Raw genomic sequence first — 21508 nt, 5'->3', positions numbered from 1 at the left:
TTCTTGCCCAAGCCAAGGGCTGAGTCGAGACTTTGAGAGTCACGGGCAATCCAGTTTTGGTTCTAAAGAGCGAGTCAGTACATCCCACATGGTTAATGACACGAGACCTAGCATCCGCAACATACATCCATCATCAGCTTCGTCGCTGCTCAGGCGCCATTGCGCTTCGACGCGACACTGGCGAGTTTTACGGAGGCTCTTCCCGCGCCTGACGCATACAGCACTCGTCTCTCATCTTGCGTGCTGGCAAAGCCTTCTTCGGGACCATCCCCATCACCGAGAAGCTCATCGGAATTGCAAGACCACGTTCATACTAACATCTCGCGGCAAAGTTTGAGCCTTTCACTGGCCTCCCTGAGGAGCTCCGAGTGCGACTGCTTAAAGCTTGTCTCGAGCAGGTCCAATAGTTCCGGCAACCTCTCGTTAAGGTCCCTCGTGGCCTCTTCGTTCAACTCTTCCAAATTCGAGAAGTAGGCCAGGTAACGAGCAATTTCGCTATACCTTCCCAGGGGCGTATTCCTGTTGGGGATGCCCAGAGCCTGTACAAAAGACCATATTGTCAAGACCGCATAGTACATGATCCACGGCCGATGAGGATCCGGCTCGCTGCGGCAGGAGTAGTAAACAGAAACCGGTTCAGGCAAAGCGCCGAAGCTACTCGTCCGCCGTTTTGGGTTTTTGTGGTCTACGAGAACCCGGTAGAGTAGTCTGAAAGCATGCAGAACGGCGTGTCGAGTGGATGGTGCATTCGACCAGGTCCTCATTCTTGCAACAGCATTGGCATGATCGCGAGTTGAGACTTTGCGACCGACCAATCGTTTTGCGCCGGCATATACCTGACAATCGACGATGTCAACGTGAAGACTGATATGGGCTAGGTGGTAGAGAACAGCGGCCGAGTGGATGGGCCCATTGGAGCTTGATGGCTGTCCTAGCCCTTCGGATAGATCGTTCGCACCAACAGCGCTGTCAAAGGACTCTTTCCACTCGTCGAAAGCGCGGAAAAGTATCTTTTTCCAGCTGTCGTGGGTTTCCGTGCTGGGTGTGCGCAGGTCAAGCCACTTGAGGTGAGACTCTCGACGGGACAGATGCCATCCCACACTGAGCAGCCCCGACATGATAATCATGCGTCCAAAAGTGTGTGTTTTGACTTCCTGCCCGTGTAAAGCACTTTTCAATCCATCGAGGAAGGATACCTGCTTGATGCCGTACATTCTGTAGTTCCCGTCGAGTTGTCGGAAGACATTCGGGGTCGCGGCTGTCCACAAGCCATCGTCGCATGGTAGAGGTAGTCGTATCTCGTGCGGAGCCATATCGGCGTTGTGGCCGAACATGGCTGCATGGACAGTGTCCATCATGAAGGCCGCAAAAACGACGCGATGCATGGATTCGCTCTCGGCCCATCGAATCCACCATGTTCTTGAGTCTGAAGAGGGTCCTTCGTTCAGCGCCGGGGCTTCTTCCTCTGGGGGCGTTTCGCTCCCTGCTCGTCCAATTAGAGGGCTTCCTCTCCTAAGAAGATTCAACAGAGCCGAGTGGTATATATGCGATCTCTCGTGCATGCGTCTGGAAGAGAATATCTTCTCGTAGAACTCGAGCAACAGCATTGCTTGAGCTATGGACAGGCCCACCGGCGCCGAAGCTTCCTCGTGAGTGAGAATTTCCCATCGACTGCTGGAAATAATCACGTCTGCCAGCCCCCCGTACGGTTCCAAGTTGCCAGTTGAGTCTCTGCTGCTCAATGACACAGCTCCCAAAGCAATCATCACGAGTAGCAAGAAGATGGAGCAGCGGTTCGAAGAAAATGTTGGCTGATGAACGATCGGCAAGCGTGGCGAGATCCTCTTCCAATATTCTTGTAAACAATCTCTCATCATCTCGAGACTCAGAGCAGGCAAGTCTCCGTTGCTCTCCTGTACAAGACTGACTATACGCGGTTCGTACTTGGGCTGCTTGTGCCGGAAGACCTTCAACCACCTCAGGACCTCCTGCCGCCGGTGCTCACTGATGAGTTCGTCACTAACTTCAACTTGCCGAGGTGGCGTCGGATCAAGCTGTGAACGACTTGTCAGTGACTCGTAGTCATAGGGAATGTTGTTGTTGAAAGTTGATTCAAGGCCACCTTCGAGGAAGGGGAGGTTGGCGACTCCATTAAAGTCGCTGAAGCTTGCTTGAGAGTCAAATAGCCAGACGGCAAAGTTCTCTCGTGAAAGTGCCTCGTCGGGCTGGAATCCTCTCGGGTCAAACGACGGCATAAGAGGCGGTGCCTCGGGGAGGGTCATCTGATCGCGTCCGTAGTAAGCGGGCTTCGGTCGCATCATCTCGACAGCCATATCATCGATGGACGGCCATGTGGTAGGTTGGCTGATCCTATTGACATGCTGAGCAAGGGACGGGTTTGATGCACCCGTTGTCGGCGTGGGCGTAGCAGAGTCGGGAGTAAGCAGGATGGCGGCATCATGAGGACCGCTTGTTGAAGGCTGAGGAAATGCTGGCCGTGGTGGTGCGCCTGAAGTCGGAGATGACACAGCCGGGCCGGATTGGTTGCCAGATGCGGCAGAGGCGAAGCTGGGCGCGCGATTTCGAGGGATGTACGATGATGAGTGACGCTTCTTGTGACGCGACAGCAGATCAAGGCGGACAAACTTCTGATCGCAACCAGGGATATCGCAAATGAAGATTTCTTTGGGATTGTCTATGGAGAGACGTCAGGCCGCACCTTGTGACATTACGAGGGCTGCGACTGGACAGGGGAGTTGACTCACGGTTCAACTGGTGCCTCTGGAGATGCTCTGCTCTCGAGTATAACTTGTCGCAACCCGGGTGTTCGCAGACGAACCGCCGAGGAGCACCTCTGCGACTTGCACGCTTGTAGTTGGCTGCAGCACCACCAGGCTGGCCGGGAGATGGATGGCTCGCCATCGGCAACGGTCATGAGAGCATCGTCAAGAGAGACGCTTGATCCTTAAGCGTAGCTCGTATTTATGGTTTGCTGAGCCCGTATGTACCTTTCTAGGTGGTGATACTCTCATGAGCAAGGGGTGCGGGTACGTTCTGGAACGCCAAGCAAGTTGCGCAGAGCGAGCTGAAGATATTCGCGACAGCCGGTGAGATGGAGACGAGAGGTGGGCGCAAGATGAGATGGAATTGGAGATTGGCAGAGTTGCGCCTCAGGTGTCTGGCATAGCGCGGGGGATGGGCGCGTTGAGCTGCTCCTCCCCCAAAAATGCCCCCCTTCCCCACACATCTCAAGCGGAAATGGGGAAGGCGCAACTCGAGATGAGTGGACCCCCTACAACTGCCCGGTGTTGCGTGGCTCTTATCGATAAGGATACCATAGAAGGTCCACTTGCATATGGAAGGACCCAATGAGAGAATGCCTGCAAGTCATTCACTTACCTAATCAAGTATCCCGATCATTTTCGTCAAAATCCGCTTGGAAATGGAATACGCCATGCCAACCCTGCATCTGATCCAAGGACATCGTGGATCAAGTAATTTGCTCCCGGTCCGCTGGATTAAGCAAAAATTGCGTTCAGGTTATCAAGGGATGTCACGATGGGATGCCTCAAAGAAGAGTATCTCTGTCAATGCAATGGTCTTGCTATTGAGTTTTCGGTTGAGTTTTCCTCATCGAGGGGTTCTCTAGAGTTCCTTGAACAAGTTCTCCGATATGTTAAATGCTAAACCCCCCTCACAATGCCTAGGCTCCGTATACGACATGTTTCAATGTCTGGGAGTGTCTAGTAAAAGTACCCAAGGATCTTGCCCGAGATGTTCTTTCTGCGAGCCTGGTGGTGATGCATGATACCGGCGGACGTGGTGAGCACGACCTGGCCGAACTGGCGGGCAGGCAGAAGTCGGACACCCCATTTCTCCAGGTCTCCCAGTCGGACGTTGGAATGAGGGCTGATGACGCCACATTTGTTCAAGCTGAAAAGGGTCAGCCATGAGTGGTTCGCAGAACAGGTAGGAGACATTGATGACGAACTGGCCGTTGAGTTAAACGACAATTTTGCCGCCTCGGTGGTCATCGACTTCCTCGAAGTCAGACACGTAGCCATGCTGCTGCATAAGCTGGAGGAACTTGACGATGACCTTGGAGGAAGGGCGAAGCACCACTTGGCGCTTGCGCGGACTATCTTAGACCTGTGTGAAGTTGTAGCTCCAAGCTTCGGCTCGTCTGCCTTGATATAGCTTCAATTACAACAGAACGAAGAAAGACTCCAAATGCAGTGGCTCTATAACATCGGATCTGCCATTGGCTCATTTCAAACTACCTCACTGCCGTTGTCGATCGAAGTCGTTGATGTGGAAGGAAGTTGACCTTGTCCCACTACACAGAAGCTAAGATAACGAAACCAATGTCAGAGTACCTCGGGAGTCCACAAATCTATCCATTGCGAATCCGTTTAGCAATCTTCTCCAGGGCCACATTCTCCTTTGCGAGCTTCTTATGATCCGCCCTATGGCTCTCGGCAGCAGGCCCAACTACCTCCAACAACCTTATACTCGGCATCCCGAGATAGCCCCTGGGCGTCCCAGGCCGCCTATCAAGCCTCCCGTTCCTCATCGCAATGTTGTCATCGGTGTACTTCCTTAGCCGCTCCGGAAGGACCTCCTCGCCCCTCGTCTGGTGCTCCAGTACCTTGATCAAGTCCACAAACACAACCTTGGAGGGCAATTTGACCTTGAACAACTCCAGCGCGGCCATGGTCTCCCGAAGATCGTAGCTCACAACGCACACCGTCGCGTACGCCGGACCACCCAGCGCATCAAACGCCTCTTGTGCCTTAGCTCTCGCCTCCTCCTCGTAGAGCTCAAACGTCTCATGCGCAGCGGCAGCGTTAAACCACGACCACGGCTTCGGCTGAAGACTCTTATTGACTTTCGACTTCTCCAGCATGCGAATTGTTCTGGTGCTGCAACTCCTCTTGAAGGCGTCGTGCTTCTTGTCATCCAAAGGTAAGGACCGCCATATAGGCTTGTCTGCGGGTGACATGACATTTATCTCTATCGCTCTGGAATTGCGTTGGTCGGCGTACTGGTATCTGTCTGATAGCTCGCAGGCTACGATGACGATCTGGTCGCCTGCCCAGCAATCCGCCAGGGTCTCGTTTTCGTTGGCGCAGTCTTCGAAGCGACGGAGCTCGCTTTCATTGAAGAGGCGTGGCTTTTGAGCGATGTTGCGGGGAGATGTTCCCGGCGCCATGGGAGTGGAGGATGGACAGGATGACAATCAAAAGAGTCGGGAAACTTTGTTCCTTGACGAATTACTTGGCATTTGTGCGAGGAACAGGACAGGACTTCCCTTGCACAGTATATGTAGCACCATTTGCATATACAGACACGAGCTAACATCTAGTTGACTCAATATTGCAGACTCCCTGCCGAAATACGAGGTGGCGGCGTGGGCACTTACTCAGCCCCAACGTGACTCTTACGCCGACGGGTTATGTGATACTCAATAGCACTTGTGAATTAAGCGCACTGACATATAACAAATAGAGCAGACTTATGCCGGACGATCTGATGGTATTGTCATTGAATACTTGGCAACATAATTGCTGCGATCGCTAGAATCATGAGAAAAAACTTGCTAGAGCTCTCTTTCATGGTAATTACGACTCATGCTAAATATGAGCCCAAATCCTGGAATATCACTCGCTTCAAAACTGGGAGGAAGGACTCGAAAAGAAGGCAGTTTAATATAGGTAGTTGTTCTGCTTTTCTACTACACCAGAGTCTAGATTGTGGTCAGCAGATCGGAAAGAGACTTGAGGGGAAACCCGGACAGAATAGACTTAGGCATAGCAGGAAGCCACTGAATTTAATCACACAGAGACGACAGGTTCTCTATGGAGCATCCTGCGTCTTTGTGGTTTGCTCCTTGCAGCCGAAGACTTTGTCCCTGCGTCATCCTGATCATCTTGAAATTCATTAAATAGCCAGCAACATCTGTGGTCTGGTGGTCAATACAAGTGGAGGAACTTTTTCCAAAAATGAAGGGAAGTCGTAATATATTAATCCCCTGAGGGCCAAGGGAAACTTCAAGCAACTGGGAGCTGTGCATGTACTACGTTCACGGGTAAATACATATTAGTACTCAAAAAGGTCGATGCACAAACCAAGAAAAGAGTTCACCACCGGTGTAACTACATCTCTTGGTGCACATGCTGGGACTCGAACTCGGAGCCTGTCGTCGAGTAGGCTGTGGGCGTAATTGATTATTGGCAATTAGCCTATCCACCACCCGGCCAGTTTGACCTGACCTATCGACCTAGATGGGCGCCTACTGGCTGGTGACAGCAATGGGACTGAGGGGGTATATGAAGCTTCCTTCCGATGTGTATTCCGTTTATTCAGGTGGTGAAGACAATATCAGATGAAGGTCCAGCAAGCGATGTGAATTTCCGGAAGGCGCGGTCGGCACCATCATCAAAGTGTGATGTCCGGTCGTCATGCCGTGAATGTCTATAGTTTGACCGCATCAAAGCTGACAGCTTTTCCGCGTTCTTTTGGGCTCGCTGGTTCACTAAGTGATATCTCACTGTACTTGATGGTGATGTGGTGACCCGATTCGACCATTTCAGTAAGTCTGCCAGACTACGTCAGCGCGTCAGACTCAGCCTCAACTCCATCTGGGGCCCCGTCAACTGAACCAGGCTGCGCCCTATTGGGGAAATGACGCGGAAATGAGCCAATACTGTTCAACTATCTTTCAAAAACTATTTGTCACTTCATCTGTCGGGCACTCTGCAAGGCAGTGAGCGCGGCAGTGTTTAGCTAGACAGGATAGTTGAAGCTTTCCGGATGGCTTCATGCTTTTGTTCGAGTTGGGATCGGGCAGAGCTGGGATACTGTCAGCTGGCGATTTGGATCAAGATGATTTGGAATGTAATGTCGCAGATGCATTGAGATGCTCCGTTGAATTTGCCAATATCTTCACATAAAAGCCATCATGATACCCAAGTGAATTGGTTTGGATCAACCGACTCGTCACAAAATCAACTACAATCAAAGCAACTGCTTCAATACTCATTATCCTCATATCACTGAAACTTACAAACATCAAAATGCTAATCACAAACTTCCCCCTCGCCGCCATGGCCCTGTCCTCACTCGCCATGGCTGCTCCTCATCGCAGAGACAACGAGTCGGCCACGGGTCTCAGCTTGACTGCTCAACTTCAACTCGCGGACAGGTGTGTGAAAATTCTTAACTTACACTGGTACTGAAATTAGCTGCTAACACATTACTAGCGGCGCAGCCCGATACCGTCTCCTCACCAAGGACGAAGACTTCATCTACGACTTCAACAAATCCCAAGTCGCCCTCGCCAACCGCCAAACCTTCCCAGCTGTGACCGGCCTAGGCGGCAGCATAGCCGTCGCCTCCCTACCCGGTACGACCAAAGATACAACCTCAAAACGTTGGGAAAAGACAAGCTAACAACACACAAACAGCCTGCGCAATGTCCTTCCTCCACCTCCACCCCCGCGCCTCCGAACTCCTCGTCGTAACCTCGGGCCGCCTCATCACCGAAATGGTCCCCGAAGCCGGCGTCCTCGACGCCTCCGGCAAGCAGCGCGTCATCCGTGCCGACCTGGGCCCCAACCAAATGACCGTCTTTCCCCAGGGATCCTTCCACACCCAAGTGAACCCCGAGTGTACCCCGGCCTCGGCCGTCGTGTCCTTCACCTCGGACGAGGGCGGCACCGCCATGGTGGCGGCGCAGCTGTTTGCGCTGAGCGACGTCATGATTGAGACTTCGTTCGGGTCGAGCATTGCTGGGGAGGATATTGATCGGGTGCGCCAGGCTATTCCGAAGAACCTTGTGTTGGAGGTTGAGGACTGTCTGAAGAAGTGTGGGCTTGAGAAGCGGGCTCTTTAGGTGGTCGAGAACTCAGGAGACGTATGGCTACTGAAGTAGCATTTTGGGAGAGTATAGTTGGGATGTTCCCCCTTTTTCCTTTGCGTCTCTGAATAGGAGTGCGGAACATCCGTAGGCAGTTCCTATTCTTTCATTAGCTTTTCTTTTATCTTGTCATTTGATTCCAGGATCTTGTTAACAACTCTTCTTCTTTCACTCATTCAACATATACTTATGGGTAGATAGCTGTCATATAACCCGCATGCAAGCAAACATGGAGAATGCCGCGTATGTTGACAACTTGGCCTAGCATCAGATAGGCACTCAAGAAATCCGATTCTAGATTCCTGAACATTAAGGGGACCCAGCATCAAATGATTTAATACTCAATTGCTAATATAAAACGGGCATCAATGACTAGCAGGTGCCGCGAACAGTGTCAAAGAAGGAGTTGTCTTGGAATCCTATAATATTGTCGCGAGCTTGATATGCCTTTGTGAATGGTTGAGCCACGAGTGTCGCGGATGACCCTTGCAACTCGATACAGTCCATGTCAATTCAACTCGCTTGCTGTTGCGAGTAGAAAAAAGTGTAGTAAATTCCTCAGATAGCCTACAATCACAGCACAGCAAAAGAGCCCGCTCGGGCGTCGTCAATAGTCGTTCACTCATTTGATTTTTTGTCTTTAACTCATAAGCCAGATCCCATCTATGAACTCTTGCTGCTCTCGCCAGCCTTATCCTTGCCCTTGTCTTCCTCAACGGCACCATCATCCTCAATCTCAATGCCAGACGCAGCACCGCTCAGCCCTTCCTCCTGGTTTCCGCCCTCCATTTTCTCAGATTGCGCCAAGAACCAGTCCGCGACCTCTCGCTTGTCGTTGAAAAGCGCCGAATCGAGAGGAATTTGATCCTTGTCGTTAGCCACCGCAGGGGAAGCGCCATGGCTGACGAGGTACTTGACTGCCTCAAGGTGGCCGCCCAAGCACGCCCAGTGCAGACCTGTGTTGCCAAACTCGTTGCCGGCGTCGACGTACGCCTTCTTCTCCTCTGCAGGACGGCTGTCAAAGGCTGTGACGAGGGACTTCACGATATCTGTACAACAAATTAGCTCAAATGCTGAAAGTTTTAAGCGCAAATGAGGCAATAACTTACCGAGGTGACCATTACCGGCGGCCATGTGCAGGCAGGTTGACTTGCCCTCATCCTTGGCGGCGGTGATGATCTCGCCTACGGTAGCGCCTTCGCGCTCCGACAGGGACTTGAGGGTTTCTTCGAGATCAGCGAGCTCGCCGGCCCTTGAAAAGTAAATGAGATCGTCAATCTCCTCTTCTGAGAGTTTGGGTGCCATTTTCGGTGAGGTTTTGTAAATGCTGTCTGAGGACCTAAAATGAGTCTTGAAAGTGAGGTAGAAATTTTCGGGTGATGTGTGTGGAGGTACAGTGTTAGAAGCTCGTGTGCGCACTCCGCACGGCTCCTCTTCCTCTTCAACGGACATCACTGTTCACCCTGTGCCAGTCCAAAAGCAAACGTCAAGCCAGCACCTAAATCGAAACGAGACTCCAAAGACAACCTCAGAAACGCACATGCGCGAATGCGACAGATCAGAAAGTTCCCAAGTGCTCATCGAGCCATCTCGACATGTCTCCTGCATTGTCCACAGCTTGGATCTCTGCCTTGATGCCGAGAAACAGCATCACCTGTAGTTCTCGTCGGCAATCTTGATCATTTTCGGTGCCGTCCTCTTCGATTTCCTTGATCGTGTTGATAGCGCGCGTTCTATCTCGCAGCGTAAGAGAGCTAGTAGAGTCGAACAAGCTCGCACAAGGCCGCCTTTGGCTGCCGTTGATATCGGGCCCGTGGCGAGGGGTTGCATCCTGACGGAATGCGAGATCGTCGCTTTTTATGCCGAGCCACTGCATGCTAGGTACAGTCGTTGCCTTTTCGTGTGCATGTCCCCGTGTGCCGTAGCTGTAGCAGCGCATGATGGCAATACCATAGCAGTCGAAGTCCACAAGAGCGAAAATTGGAAGCTCAGGTTTGGCTGTGTGCAGAAGGTGTACGAACTGCTTGGTGTTCAAATCTGGGTAACCTTTGCCCTATGGATATGTCAGAAAGTTGTAGTGCTGCTGTTCCCGTAGGTAAGTCTACTGACCGTGACAAGAATGCCCAAGCCAAAGGCTGAAGTCTCCTAGTACCTCGCCGATGCCAGTGTCCGATACGTTGCCTGTTCCAGTCAGCAACGTTTTGCAGCCAACAACAAACCAGTCCAACCTCTTTCTCGATGACTAAGACCCATTGTGCTGGACCAAAGTCAATCTCGGAGACAGTCCTGGCTGAGGGTATGAGGATCCCCTAGATCTTGATTAGCAACAGCTGTGGTCGAGTCTTGGTGCTCCATACGTGCTCGCTTGAAGAAGCGTCAACTACGGAAGTCCTGGAACGCAGAACAATAGGCCCAGACACAAGGCCTTTACTTGCGGCAACCTGAGGAACAGTCAGAAGATTACGTCTATCAGAGACAGGGGTCACTCACTATACCGAGGTCCTCCCTCCCGAGGCCCAGCGTAAAGGCAAGGTCATCAACGAGGTTGTCGACGATGGACTGTCTTTTGAATAAATCGGTGTCCTGATAGTAGATGTTCCTGTTCCACCATGATCTCAGCACTTAACACTATCAGGAGGCAGATCATGGAGCGCACACCTCTTGGTAATTAGCCGGCCTTCCGTCAGGGCGCTCAGGGACAGTTGCATGATGCGCATGATACGTGCTGTATCGGCTGAACGTCAGGAACAAATTACCGTCAACCAAGCACGAGTACGAACTGAACTTGGTTGCTTCCTCTGCTGTCCGGCCCGGGAAGCGAACTGCTAATCGAGTTGTCCGAGATGGGCCATGGTTGCTCGTGGATTGGTTTGTGGAAGGTCGGGTCCTGAAGGGAATAGATATTTCTCGAGACTGTAGCAATGATTCTCGAGCAGATATCAGGATATCTTCCAACTTCACAATGGCGAGCCCGATGGCATTCCTATGTGGATCCGGATCGGGGATGGTCACGACGTTGCTTGATTGACTCGGATTAGACAGCTGTGGCGTTAGTTGGCCTTCTCGGCGGCCGTTGAGCAACGGGGGTGTAGCAAAGTCCATCAAATCAAAGACAAGGCAATGGGTCTGTATGTAGTTGAATTGGCAACGCTTGAAATCCTCTGAACGCGCCCGCAAAGTTTGGTCAGACTCTAGGGTTTTGGCGGATTATCGTTTATTGGAGGGTTGGTACGAAGAAGATGGTGTGCAAGAGAAGCTGGAGGTGGGAGCTGCAGGAACGGACGAAGGAGGCGCTCCACACTTCAAAGCCATTGGCCAATGATGGGAGAGATACCGCTAGTGGGCAGAGCACCGTGCGGCATGGGGAGATGGTGGGCCATTACCTAATCAGCAGAAGATGGAGTGATGAACAGCTTAGCTAAGCTATCCTGGTATTAGGCTCTCGAAAGCCGGTGCCGCTGAAGTTTATTTTGCGCTGGTCTGGAACTGTGCGACATCCTGGCACCTGTCAAATGGCCTGGGAATTTGCGTTTCGCCCGTCAACTTACCTGAAGTACAGCTGAAATGCCCCCAACAATCTTGAGCCAAAGTCAGCTGCGACAGCCCATCAACGATGCCTCGAGAGCCCAAGGACTGACAATGTCGATCAAGACGGACTATTAACACCTCTGATTACCCTGTTTCCGTCTCCATCAAATCCTGATTTCCAGCAGGGATCTCGTACGAGGATGTGGTGGGTTTCTCCCGAGAACATGCATCTTCCTGTCGTTGGAGGGACACCGCCACAGAGAGACGCGCAGGGGGCGCCGCCTTCTGGGAGCTGACTGGGCCACCATTTAACAAGTGCATGAATCCCATCCCACCACCCTCCAATTCGATCCAGGCGGCCCTCAACATCGCTCCTCCTCTGCACCACGACGACTTCAACCGCCGTCACACAGAGGACAATTACCGCCTGCCATGGTCGCCGAGAAAGCCCCATCCATCGCGTCGGGCAATGGTACTCTTGGGGCCAAATCCGTTCAGTCTCGCAAGCGCGTCGCAGAAGCCATCGCCGAGCAGGAATGGCCCAAGAAGCCCCGCATCGATGCCAAAACCGATCGCACAAAATGGAGGATGAAGGACGAGGACGGCCGACACACCTGGAAATACTTGGAGGGCGACGACGCCGCTAAGGACTGGCCCCAGACCTACGCCGACAAGTACTACTTGGGTCTTCCTCTCGTCAGTCCACCTTTTACTGTTGCGACTTTGAATGACAGATATGTCACTGTTCTTCGCTAACACGTCTCCCGCACACACAGGACCTCCCAATCCTTCCCGAGCCCGAAAATCCACTTGATGCGACACGCAATGGCCTCGAATTCGTCGAAAGGCTTCAACTTCCCTACGGCGACTGGGGTTGCGAATACGGCGGTCCCATGTTCCTACTACCAAGTGCCGTTATCGCCTGGTATGTCACCAAGACGCCCATCTCGTCCGCCTTCGCAACCGAAATCAAGAACTATCTCTTCGCCCGCGCGCATCCTGAGTTGGGTGGCTGGGGTCTCCATACCGAAGGTATCAGTACCGTCTTTGGCACCTCCATGAATTATACCACCTTGCGCCTCATTGGCGTCGATGCTGAGGAGCCCATCATGGTCAAGGCCAGAGCAAGACTTCATGAGCTCGGTGGCGCAACGAAAGGGCCGCACTGGGCCAAGTGGTGGCTCGCTGTCCTGGGAGTTGTGGACTGGGAGATTGTCAACCCTGTTCCTCCCGAGATCTGGCTGCTGCCAGACTGGGTGCCCATTGCCCCTTGGCGGTGGTGGGTTCACATTCGCCAAGTCTTCTTGCCAATGTCATACGTATACTCCAAGCGCTGGACTTGTGAAGAGACTGAAGTCATTCGCGACCTCAAGAAGGAGCTCTTCCCCGAGAATTGGGCGTCCATCAACTGGAAGGCGAACCGCAACAGCATTGCACAGGTCGACAACTACAACCCCAAGTCCTGGCTGCTCAACACAGTGAACTGGTGCTTGGTCAATATCTGGAACCCCTATCTGCGAACCAACTGGATCAAGGAGAGAGCTGAAGCTTGGACCAGTGACTTGGTTGACATGGAGGATGCCAACACGGACTACCTAGGTCTGGCTCCAGTCAATGGCCCCATGAACCACATTGTCTGCTACATTCGGGACGGCCCAGGGGCTTACACCGTCCGTCGACACGCTGACAGAATCATGGACTCCCTATGGGTCAATGCCGAGGGCATGCTGGGCAACGGTACTAACGGCGTCCAATGCTGGGACACCGCCTTCATGATCCAGTCAGTCGTCGCTGCTGGTCTCGAGACTGATGACCGTTGGCGCCCCATGCTGGAGAAGGCCCTCGGCTTCCTCGACAGGCAGCAGATTCGTGAAAACTGCAAAGATTCGGACAAGTGCTACCGCCAGCAGCGCAAGGGCGGTTGGCCTTTCAGCAACAGGGAACAAGGCTACGCTGTCAGTGACTGCATTTCTGAGGCGCTCAAGGCCGTCATCTTGCTGCAAAAGACCGAGGGCTACCCCCAGCTTCTCGATGACCAGCGTATTTTTGATGCCATCGACTCCATTCTCCTTTACCAAAACGAGACCGGAGGCGTGGGCTCATACGAACAGCGTCGTGGGGGCGAGTACATGGAGTTGCTCAATGCCGCCGAGGTCTTTGGCCGTATCATGATCGAGTACGACTACCCCGAATGCACCACTGCCTGCGTCACGGTCTTGTCGCTCTTCCAGAAGCACTGGCCCGATTACCGCAAGGATGACATCCGCATCTTTGTCAAGCGTGCTGTGAACTGGATCCGTTCCCACCAGAACATTGATGGTTCTTGGTACGGAAGCTGGGGTATCTGCTTCACCTATGCGGGTATGTTTGCGTTGGAGAGTCTGGCCTTCGCAGGAGACACCTACAGCACCAGCAAAGTCTCCAGAAGAGGTTGTGACTTCTTCATCTCCAAGCAGAGAGAGGATGGTGGATGGTCCGAGAGCTACAAAGTAAGTGTGCCTCTATTCAATTATTCCAAGCACCCGAACTGACGATGAAAGGCTTCCGAGACAATGGAGTACCACGAACACCCGAGAGGATCCCTAGTAGTGCAGACCGCCTGGGCCCTGATCGGCCTGATGGAGGCTGAGTACCCCCACATGGAGCCCCTTCGAAAGGGTATCCAATTCCTCATGGATCGCCAGCAAGCCAATGGCGAATGGCTCCAGGAGACGATGGAAGGCGTTTTCAACAAGAGTTGCACGATTGCGTATCCCAACTACAAGTTCACGTTCCCGATCAAGGCGCTTGGCATGTTTGCCCGCAAATATCCAGAAGAGAAGATTACCCCTGGCATTAGCGACAAGGGGGACTTGTAGAGATCTAGACCGTTGCCTTCACTTCTAGAACATGGCCATTGATCAAAAGTAGAACATAATTAATTTTAATGAGACACGATTTCTGCATTGAGGTAATGACGAAAGACTCTGGGAATTGCAAGAATGCGAACTAGGGTACCCGACGATTACAAAGACTCGGATCAAGTTGGGTGACAGTACAATAGCGGTGCATTCAACGACGTCTGGACGGACAGGCGCAATGGGCGTCGGACGAGGCAGGATGCTAGAGGGAGCAAAAGCGCTTCGGCTATCACCATGAGTCGAGATGCTTGACCGGGTGACTCCCGAGGTGATGCTCCCGAGGGTTTCAGGCGGCGATGTTTCGATTCATCATGTGGTCACCATTTCATTCGACTTTTTGTTGACATTTTCCTGTAGGATATTCAAGGCGAGCCCGACTTCTTGTTGCAAGATAGTCTTTTCTAACTATTACTACAATATATATCCTGAACAAATCTTGTCTAGATTACACATGCGCTGCTTCTGCAATTACCCCAACAAGGAGATGCTTCGTGAAATATATATATATATATATATATTCTCGGTGAAGCAAGCCAGTTTCGGTGAGTCAGACGGTGAGGGTATGCTGACCGAACTTGGTGGCGGAAAGTGGAGAGGCTGCCCCACCACAGCTTCCAGAACAGTCTGACCCCTCCGAGCTGGAGGCAGCACCGACTGAACCTTGTTGGACCTGCAGCTACCTTTCCTGCATCACCGTTTGTTCTCTGACCGTTTGTTTTTCTCCCTTCCACTGCAAACGGGTTGCTATCTGTTTCCTTTCAACCCACGCTTCTTCTCTTTGAGACATCGTCGTAGGTATAAATACCGGTGTAGGAATTAATACGGCACAGCAGTCATTCGACTTTCCAAGCTCACTTCGGTCCGCATCGAATACCTCCCATTCCCCCAGCATCCAACGAAGCAAACATTCCAAAATGTCCGAATACACAGCTGGCGCAGCCGGCATGACCGCCGTCGACAACAGAGACTGGGAAACCGCCATCACCCAGCTCTCCAAGGCGATCAAGGTCATCAAATCCCCCAAGTGGCTCATCGGCCGCTCCAAGGCCTACATCGGCACAAAGGACTTCCGCCGCGCCCTCCGCGACGCCGAACTCGCCCAAGTCGCCGCCGCGGGCCGCAACAACCGCCCCTTCATGGCCGACGCGCAGTACCGCCGCGCCGTCGCCCACTTCCGTCTCGGTGAGCTGGCCAACGCGGATACCTGCGCCACCTGGGCCCAGCGCATGGTCGAGGGCAAGAGCATGGCCGAGCTGAGGGCGCCCGAGGTCGACGACAAGGGGTTCGCGCAGGGTACTAGGAAGGCGCTGCAGGACGAGATAACGGCTGTCCGGCAGACGGAGGATCCGGCGCAGAGTAAGTTTGGGGCCATCTGGAACTCCATTTGCGCTTTGCGGCTGCAGATCCTGGGCGGGCTGGAGAAGCTTGCGGGGGACGATGAGAAGAGAAAGGTGACGGTGAAGTTTGCGCCTGACGTCTCGCTTGATGGTCCTGATACAGATGAGGTGGAGGAGTTTACAAAGGAGGAGATTGAGGTGGCCAAGGCGGAGGCGGTCGCGAAGCCGCAGCCCAAGAAGGATGTGCGTGTGGACTTCTTCCAGAGCAGTACTACTTTGACAGTCACTGTCTTTGCGAAGAACATCCCCAAGGACGACTTCAAGGTCGACTATGGTGATTCTGAGGTATGTCTTGCTTGAAATGAGCACAAAGCACCAGGCAGATGCTAACAGAGCTTTCCAACAGATCAGCATGTCGCACATTCCCGGCCATGAGCCCTCTTACACGATCTATCTCCACGGCCGCATCGACCCTGCTGGCTCGAAGCACACCGTCACCGCGAACAAGATTGAGTTTCAACTCAACAAGGCGGAGGCCGTCAAGTGGCCTACACTGCAACGTCCCGCCGACAGCGCCGCTCCGGCAGCGAACAAGCCCAACCCATCGCCCACTACAATCGCAACCGCGCAACCCAAGGCCGCCGCGACCTCTGGCCCCGCATACCCGACCTCTTCCAAGTCCGGACCCAAGAACTGGGATAAGCTCGAAGGCGCCGACGATGACGATAGCTCCGATATCAACGGGTTCTTCAAGACGCTGTACAAGGACGCCACGCCAGAGGCACGGCGCGCCATGATGAAGTCCTTCACCGAGAGCAACGGCACCTCGCTCAGCACCGACTGGGAGGACGTCAAGAATCGCAAGGTCGAGACTGTCCCTCCTGAAGGTGTCGAGGCTAAGAACTGGGAGTCTTAGGTGCTCAAGGTGGGCTAATGCACCACAACCGAGGCTCATATGATAAGTAGCGAAACGCATGTTCACTGGTACGGATTAGGAGGCATTGGCATCTCCTAGTAGGAATGGTTCGAGGGACATCATGATATGACATTGACGACGGGGCGTTTGGGCAGTGATTTTTGGGTATTTGCCTTTCCGCAGACAAAAAAGTAGTGCATCATGAGAGGGAGAGAGCACGAGTTCTTCATTCCTCTTCAATCTGGCGTTAGGCTTCGTTGATCGAAAAGTAAGTTGCTGGACGATACGTAGGTTATTGAAGACCAGCGACCACAATTTCCTCGATTGACTTGCCACGATCTCCATTTGGACATGTAACTCCATCATGTACACATGCTGTATGACTTAAACACCAGCACCACAATGCCGGCTCTCCAAAATGCACCAGACTAAGGTATATGTACATACATAATGTCGACTGACCGAGCGCATCAAACCAAGTTCATGTTGCTTTCTAGATTTCTGATCCAACATCTTCCACGTCCTCAGATGGGTTCGAGGAACGGCCGTAGAGCACTTTTGAAATCTTCATCGGCGACATATGTACCCTTAAGCCAGCGGCGCCCGCTTGCCGTGTCGAATGCACGGCGACCGTGGAGAACGCGTCGGTTATCGAATAGCACGCACTCGCCCGGTTGGAGCCTGTGCTGGTACATATTGTCTTCTTGCTCCAGGGTTTCTTGGAATATCCGCGCTCCCTTGATCCAGGCTTGCCAAGTTTCAGAGCTTGCTTTATCGGGCGTGCCTGGGAGAGGCGCCTGGAAAGGCGGGGACCACCAGACCTCGCGGTCTTCTCCAATTTTATCAGCGATGACGGGCCGAGCTTGGCGGTAGAAGAAACCATTCTTGGCGTAGTGGTAGGGAACCGGATATTTGGCCAATGCAGAGTAGGACTCGGGTTGGAATCTTTCGAGCCAGGTGGCGGCATGTAGGGCGTCGCTGAAAATGGACTCACCCCCTGAGCACGAGTTCTCCAAGCAATGGAGGAGCTGAATGCGAGGCGGCGAGTCGAGATAGAGCATGTCCGAGTGTAGGCCTAGGTAAGAGGAGGTGTAGGCAACGTTTTCAGCATCCGGTTTAGAGATGACGTCCCAGGTGTGGCCATAAAATGTCTCCTTGACGGCGCCGAATTTCAGAGCTATATCAGCTACGGCCTTTTCGGTTTGAGGCACATTGGTGAGGAAAACGAGCCCAATCTTGGCGAGCGAAAGGGCGGTTGACCTGAAAGCCGGGCCTCCCTCCATGTAGTCTTTATAGTCGATCCTCTCAAGCTTATCAAGAAGGGTTTCCTTATTCCACATATACCTCTGGGCCTTCTTCACACTGGCATGATGGAAGAAAAGGACTGGCCGTTCGGTCAACAACCCCGCCAGACTCTGGGGGCCGGTGGCGGGAAAGACGGAAACGTGGCCAACGTCGGCAGCTCGCGGGATGTCGTTTGTCCAGCGGATCTCATAGGAGCCATTTGGCATCTCCTTTGCGCTCTCGAAGGCAATTCCGCTTGGAATTTCGGCGGTGGAGAAGGACTTGTTGCCCGAGGAAGGGCTGACGCAGTGCGGGCAACCACAGCGGTCTCGGAGCCAAGCCACGTCTATGTGTTTCGTATGCTTTTGGCCATTAGATTGACCGGTGATAAGAAGCTCCTGGCGACTCGGTAGGATAGCAACTTCAACCAATTCTAGTTCTGCTTGCGCCTTCGGGTCTATCCGCAGCGCGGGGTCGGGTATCGTTGCAGCCACTTCGACCTGTGGTTCCTGGCGCAGGGCCGCGGCTTCTTGGGTCTTTGGAGAGGTGGTGTGAACACTAGCGGAGGTCGAAGGCAGGACACGCCGGCGGAGGAAAGGAGAGGGGATGATCGGTCTCGTTGTCGCATGCTCGAGGAGGCGCACCACCCGCGCCGCGGGGCGGAGAGTTCGTGCCAAGACCATAGTCGAAGTCTTGCGAGGAATGCAGCGTTGTCGAGTGAGGGTATTCTGTGAACCAAGAAACACAGAATACGGAGGTTGTGGCAGCTACTGGGAAGCCGCGCGACGAGGAGAACAGCAAGAGACGCGCAGCTGGAGTTGGTCAGCTCGGTGGGACGTCGCGACCTTGGTTGTATCGCAAGAGCCGAGGGAGGGGCTCTGTAAGGTAAGAGAATATGTAAGTACGACTTTCCGAGTGCACAGTAAAGACTGGATGGGCGGACAATGATCCGATTAAAGGGGGGAGGTTGGCCGGTCCAATCCCACTTCGTCACTGCCCTAAGGGTAAGCTCCGGTCTCGACCCTCCGTTGACGACGGGACGGAAGCTCCCACCTCAGAGTTTAGGGGAGCAGCGGCAGCAGCAGCAGGGCAGGAAGGGGCCGAAACGAGGGGACGAACCTCGGTCGGATGGCATCTTTTTCTGGGGAAGGCGGGGGAGCTTGGTCACTGTATGCCACACTGTACCCTGACTGAGGGGCACCTTCTTCACATGCATTTTACTGTGTACGTATTCTGCAAGTCTTCCAAGAGTCTTCCATCTTATCTAATCTTTTCCATCTCAACCTCCAACTTTCCATTGAAACATGCCATTCCATGTGCCATCGCAACCTAATATTGATTTGAATTTCTGCCGCCTGTGATCCAGATGGGCAAGATTGCTTCTTCGGCACAGAATGTGCCTTACGCTTTCACCAAAGGTCTCTGACAAGCCTGAGCTCAATCGCAACTGAATCCTATGTTCATAGCCTTTGCCCCAGCTTTAGCATCCAGAGATAGCCAGATATCACATGCCGTGCATAGTTCGGTTGACCCACGCGGAACCATCCCTCGTGACCATTATTGGCGCCGGCAGCACCTTGGAACCTCGAGGGGCGCAGCTTAGCCCTTTCACATGAATCTTATATGCAAATATAATGACTCTAGGTTGCTCGCACCACAATCTTATCATCCTCCGTCCAGCCACGGACCATCTGAAGAGTGACTTTGGGAGAAAATAGCAGAGACTCATGACGGCATGAGTAGCGGGGATAGAGACAAGATACTCGAAATTTCTCTTGGCATTACTAACAATGCGGTGCCAGTTTGGTACATGCCAGATGTTGGCTATTTAGCAAGGTCGTTTCCAACTTACGCACATATTACTGCTGTTCTATAAGCCGATGGGATACACTGGGGAATCTGATTTGAGGCTGACGAAGATTTCCCGACTAAACTTGCGACGCGAAATTCGATCGCGTTGGCCCAATACTTCTTGGGTTTCTCAAAATAGGCATCGTCACTTATCATAATTGTCTTCGTGAGACGGTCTTATTTTGTGAAATGTTTCTCAAGTTGTTCCAAAGTTCAAGAAGGGGAGTTCAGCTTTCTCCTGGTCACATTTAGTAAAAGATCATGCTAGGGAGTTCGCTTGACTTATGGACTGTCACATTCGGCCCCTGCACTGGATCCACAGGACTGACTTTCTAGACTTGAAGAAAAGTGACGAGTAAGAATGAGGGCTCCTAAACACCCATCAAAGCATGTGTAACATTCTGCCCGCCACAAAGTTCAAATCTCATATTTATAGCAAAATTTACACCATAACAACCATTGACAACGAAGCAAGGTTATGAGGCAATTTCAATAGATATTATCAACATCCAGTTGAATACGAAAAATACGAAAGTACAGGCCTTTCCCCAGAAGCCCCTTTTAGACAGTGGAGCTGTTAATCGCCTTCCAAATCTCATCGCTCAACGTCTTGTTGGGCGTGAACCACTGCTCGAGCCCCTTGTTCTTCTGCAGCACAAGGTCCGCCACCAACCGTCCAAACACGACGCTGCCCTCAGCGTTGAGGTGCGTGTTGTCGCTCTCGACGAGGTTGTACGAGTGGGCCTTTGTCTCGCCGATGGCCTGGACGTACTTGCGGCTGTTGAGGTTGAGGTCAATGTAGGTCGTCTTGGTCTCCGTCGCCGCGGCGATGGTGCGCTCGCGCTCGTTGGAGAGGTTGTTGGTCACGACGCCCGCCGAGTTGAAGCTGCGGCGCGTGAGAGGGGTGACGAGGATGGGCGTCGCGCCGAGGGCCTTGATTTCCTTGGCGAGGTTGCCGAGGTTTGTCTGGTACTGGTCGAGGGAGATGTTCTTTTCGGGCTTTTGGTCGTTGTGGCCGAACTATTTGATAGCCGTGTTAGCAGGTCCGAGAAGGTGATGGTAAGGATGAGGCAGTATAAGACTCACCTGAATCGTTACATAGACATCAAAGTTGGCCGTGTTGGACTTGACTGCGTCCTTGACGGTAGCCCAGTGTCCCTGGCTGACATAGTCGACCGTAGTACGTCCGTTGCGGCCGTAGTTTGTGCCGAACGCCGGCTTCTTCAGGAAGCTGAGGAAGCCATTGCCCCAACCGCCACCACCAGTAGACTGCACCGCGGTAGTCGAGTCACCGGCGAGGAAGAACGCGGGAGGCTTCGCGGCTCTCTTGTCCGCTGACGGGGCAGCTGAGACGAAGGCCGGGAGGAAGGCCGCGGCGGAGAGGAGGGCTTGAGGCTTCATCGTGGAGTCTTCTGTGGTGGTTGTCTGGTTCCAGTCTTCTTCAGGAGGTGCTGCTGCTTGCTGGGTGCTGCGTGGTAATGACTGTGAAGCTGAAGACGAAGCTGAGGAAGTAGGAGCAACTCCACATGCAGACGTCCTTCGTCGCACCGGACGCCCATCCTCTTCATATACGAGAACCATCTCAGGTCCCCCTTTACCCTTTCCGAGTATACCGACAGCTTCGTTTACCACCTGAACCTTGCCACGCCGTCCCCGGTCGAACGCCGGTGCAGCCAAGGAAAAGCTCTCGAATCCTTGATGCAACCCCGAGCAGACAGCCGCACCTCCCTGGGCCAAGAACCCAGCTTCTTTCTCCGCTCGCTTGGTAAAACGA

At 53.0% G+C, this 21508-nt stretch overlaps 10 protein-coding genes across 10 annotated transcripts; 3 read left to right on the top strand and 7 right to left on the bottom strand.

The window, feature by feature from the left end:
* Nucleotides 1–308: 308 nt before the first annotated feature.
* Nucleotides 309–2922, bottom strand: CPAR01_07999 (uncharacterized protein; the record flags this gene model as incomplete). The annotated part of the gene is made up of 2 exons (XM_060492268.1): nt 309–2695; nt 2766–2922. 2 exons carry the CDS (start codon nt 2920–2922, stop codon nt 309–311), a joined length of 2544 nt encoding a protein of 847 aa, XP_060348638.1.
* An 821-nt stretch (nt 2923–3743) lies between these two features.
* Nucleotides 3744–4064, bottom strand: CPAR01_07998 (40S ribosomal protein S22; the record flags this gene model as incomplete). Its single annotated transcript, XM_060492267.1, has 1 exon — nt 3744–4064. The coding sequence occupies one exon, from the start codon at nt 4062–4064 to the stop codon at nt 3744–3746; it is 321 nt and encodes a 106-aa protein (XP_060348637.1).
* A 329-nt stretch (nt 4065–4393) lies between these two features.
* CPAR01_07997 (uncharacterized protein) lies at nt 4394–5212 on the bottom strand (the record flags this gene model as incomplete). The annotated part of the gene is made up of 1 exon (XM_060492266.1): nt 4394–5212. One exon carries the CDS (start codon nt 5210–5212, stop codon nt 4394–4396), a length of 819 nt encoding a protein of 272 aa, XP_060348636.1.
* Nucleotides 5213–7076: 1864 nt separating this feature from the next.
* CPAR01_07996 (uncharacterized protein) lies at nt 7077–7894 on the top strand (the record flags this gene model as incomplete). The annotated part of the gene is made up of 3 exons (XM_060492265.1): nt 7077–7204; nt 7263–7405; nt 7467–7894. The coding sequence occupies 3 exons, from the start codon at nt 7077–7079 to the stop codon at nt 7892–7894; spliced, it is 699 nt and encodes a 232-aa protein (XP_060348635.1).
* Nucleotides 7895–8581: 687 nt separating this feature from the next.
* CPAR01_07995 (uncharacterized protein) lies at nt 8582–9223 on the bottom strand (the record flags this gene model as incomplete). The annotated part of the gene is made up of 2 exons (XM_060492264.1): nt 8582–8967; nt 9028–9223. The coding sequence occupies 2 exons, from the start codon at nt 9221–9223 to the stop codon at nt 8582–8584; spliced, it is 582 nt and encodes a 193-aa protein (XP_060348634.1).
* Nucleotides 9224–9476: 253 nt separating this feature from the next.
* CPAR01_07994 (type IIB DNA topoisomerase) lies at nt 9477–11119 on the bottom strand (the record flags this gene model as incomplete). Its single annotated transcript, XM_060492263.1, has 5 exons — nt 9477–9971; nt 10138–10227; nt 10276–10359; nt 10409–10517; nt 10575–11119. Coding segments are annotated over 5 exons (1323 nt in total), but the record flags the coding sequence as incomplete, so codon positions are not given.
* Nucleotides 11120–11878: 759 nt separating this feature from the next.
* Nucleotides 11879–14304, top strand: CPAR01_07993 (squalene/oxidosqualene cyclase; the record flags this gene model as incomplete). The annotated part of the gene is made up of 3 exons (XM_060492262.1): nt 11879–12142; nt 12223–13935; nt 13987–14304. 3 exons carry the CDS (start codon nt 11879–11881, stop codon nt 14302–14304), a joined length of 2295 nt encoding a protein of 764 aa, XP_060348632.1.
* Nucleotides 14305–15260: 956 nt separating this feature from the next.
* On the top strand, nt 15261–16599 carry CPAR01_07992 (CS domain-containing protein; the record flags this gene model as incomplete). Its single annotated transcript, XM_060492261.1, has 2 exons — nt 15261–16028; nt 16090–16599. The coding sequence occupies 2 exons, from the start codon at nt 15261–15263 to the stop codon at nt 16597–16599; spliced, it is 1278 nt and encodes a 425-aa protein (XP_060348631.1).
* Nucleotides 16600–17123: 524 nt separating this feature from the next.
* CPAR01_07991 (TfdA family Taurine catabolism dioxygenase TauD) lies at nt 17124–18566 on the bottom strand (the record flags this gene model as incomplete). Its single annotated transcript, XM_060492260.1, has 1 exon — nt 17124–18566. The coding sequence occupies one exon, from the start codon at nt 18564–18566 to the stop codon at nt 17124–17126; it is 1443 nt and encodes a 480-aa protein (XP_060348630.1).
* A 1729-nt stretch (nt 18567–20295) lies between these two features.
* Nucleotides 20296–21315, bottom strand: CPAR01_07990 (GDSL-like Lipase/Acylhydrolase; the record flags this gene model as incomplete). Its single annotated transcript, XM_060492259.1, has 2 exons — nt 20296–20754; nt 20821–21315. 2 exons carry the CDS (start codon nt 21313–21315, stop codon nt 20296–20298), a joined length of 954 nt encoding a protein of 317 aa, XP_060348629.1.
* Nucleotides 21316–21508: the final 193 nt, after the last annotated feature.

The sequence above is a fragment of the Colletotrichum paranaense genome, assembly GCF_030867605.1.
Source record: "Colletotrichum paranaense strain IMI 384185 chromosome Unknown Scaffold_6.1, whole genome shotgun sequence".
In the NCBI taxonomy this organism is placed as follows: Eukaryota; Fungi; Ascomycota; class Sordariomycetes; order Glomerellales; family Glomerellaceae; genus Colletotrichum; species Colletotrichum paranaense.
Note: the sequence above shows the minus strand (reverse complement) of the source record. Positions and strands in the feature narration are given on the sequence as shown.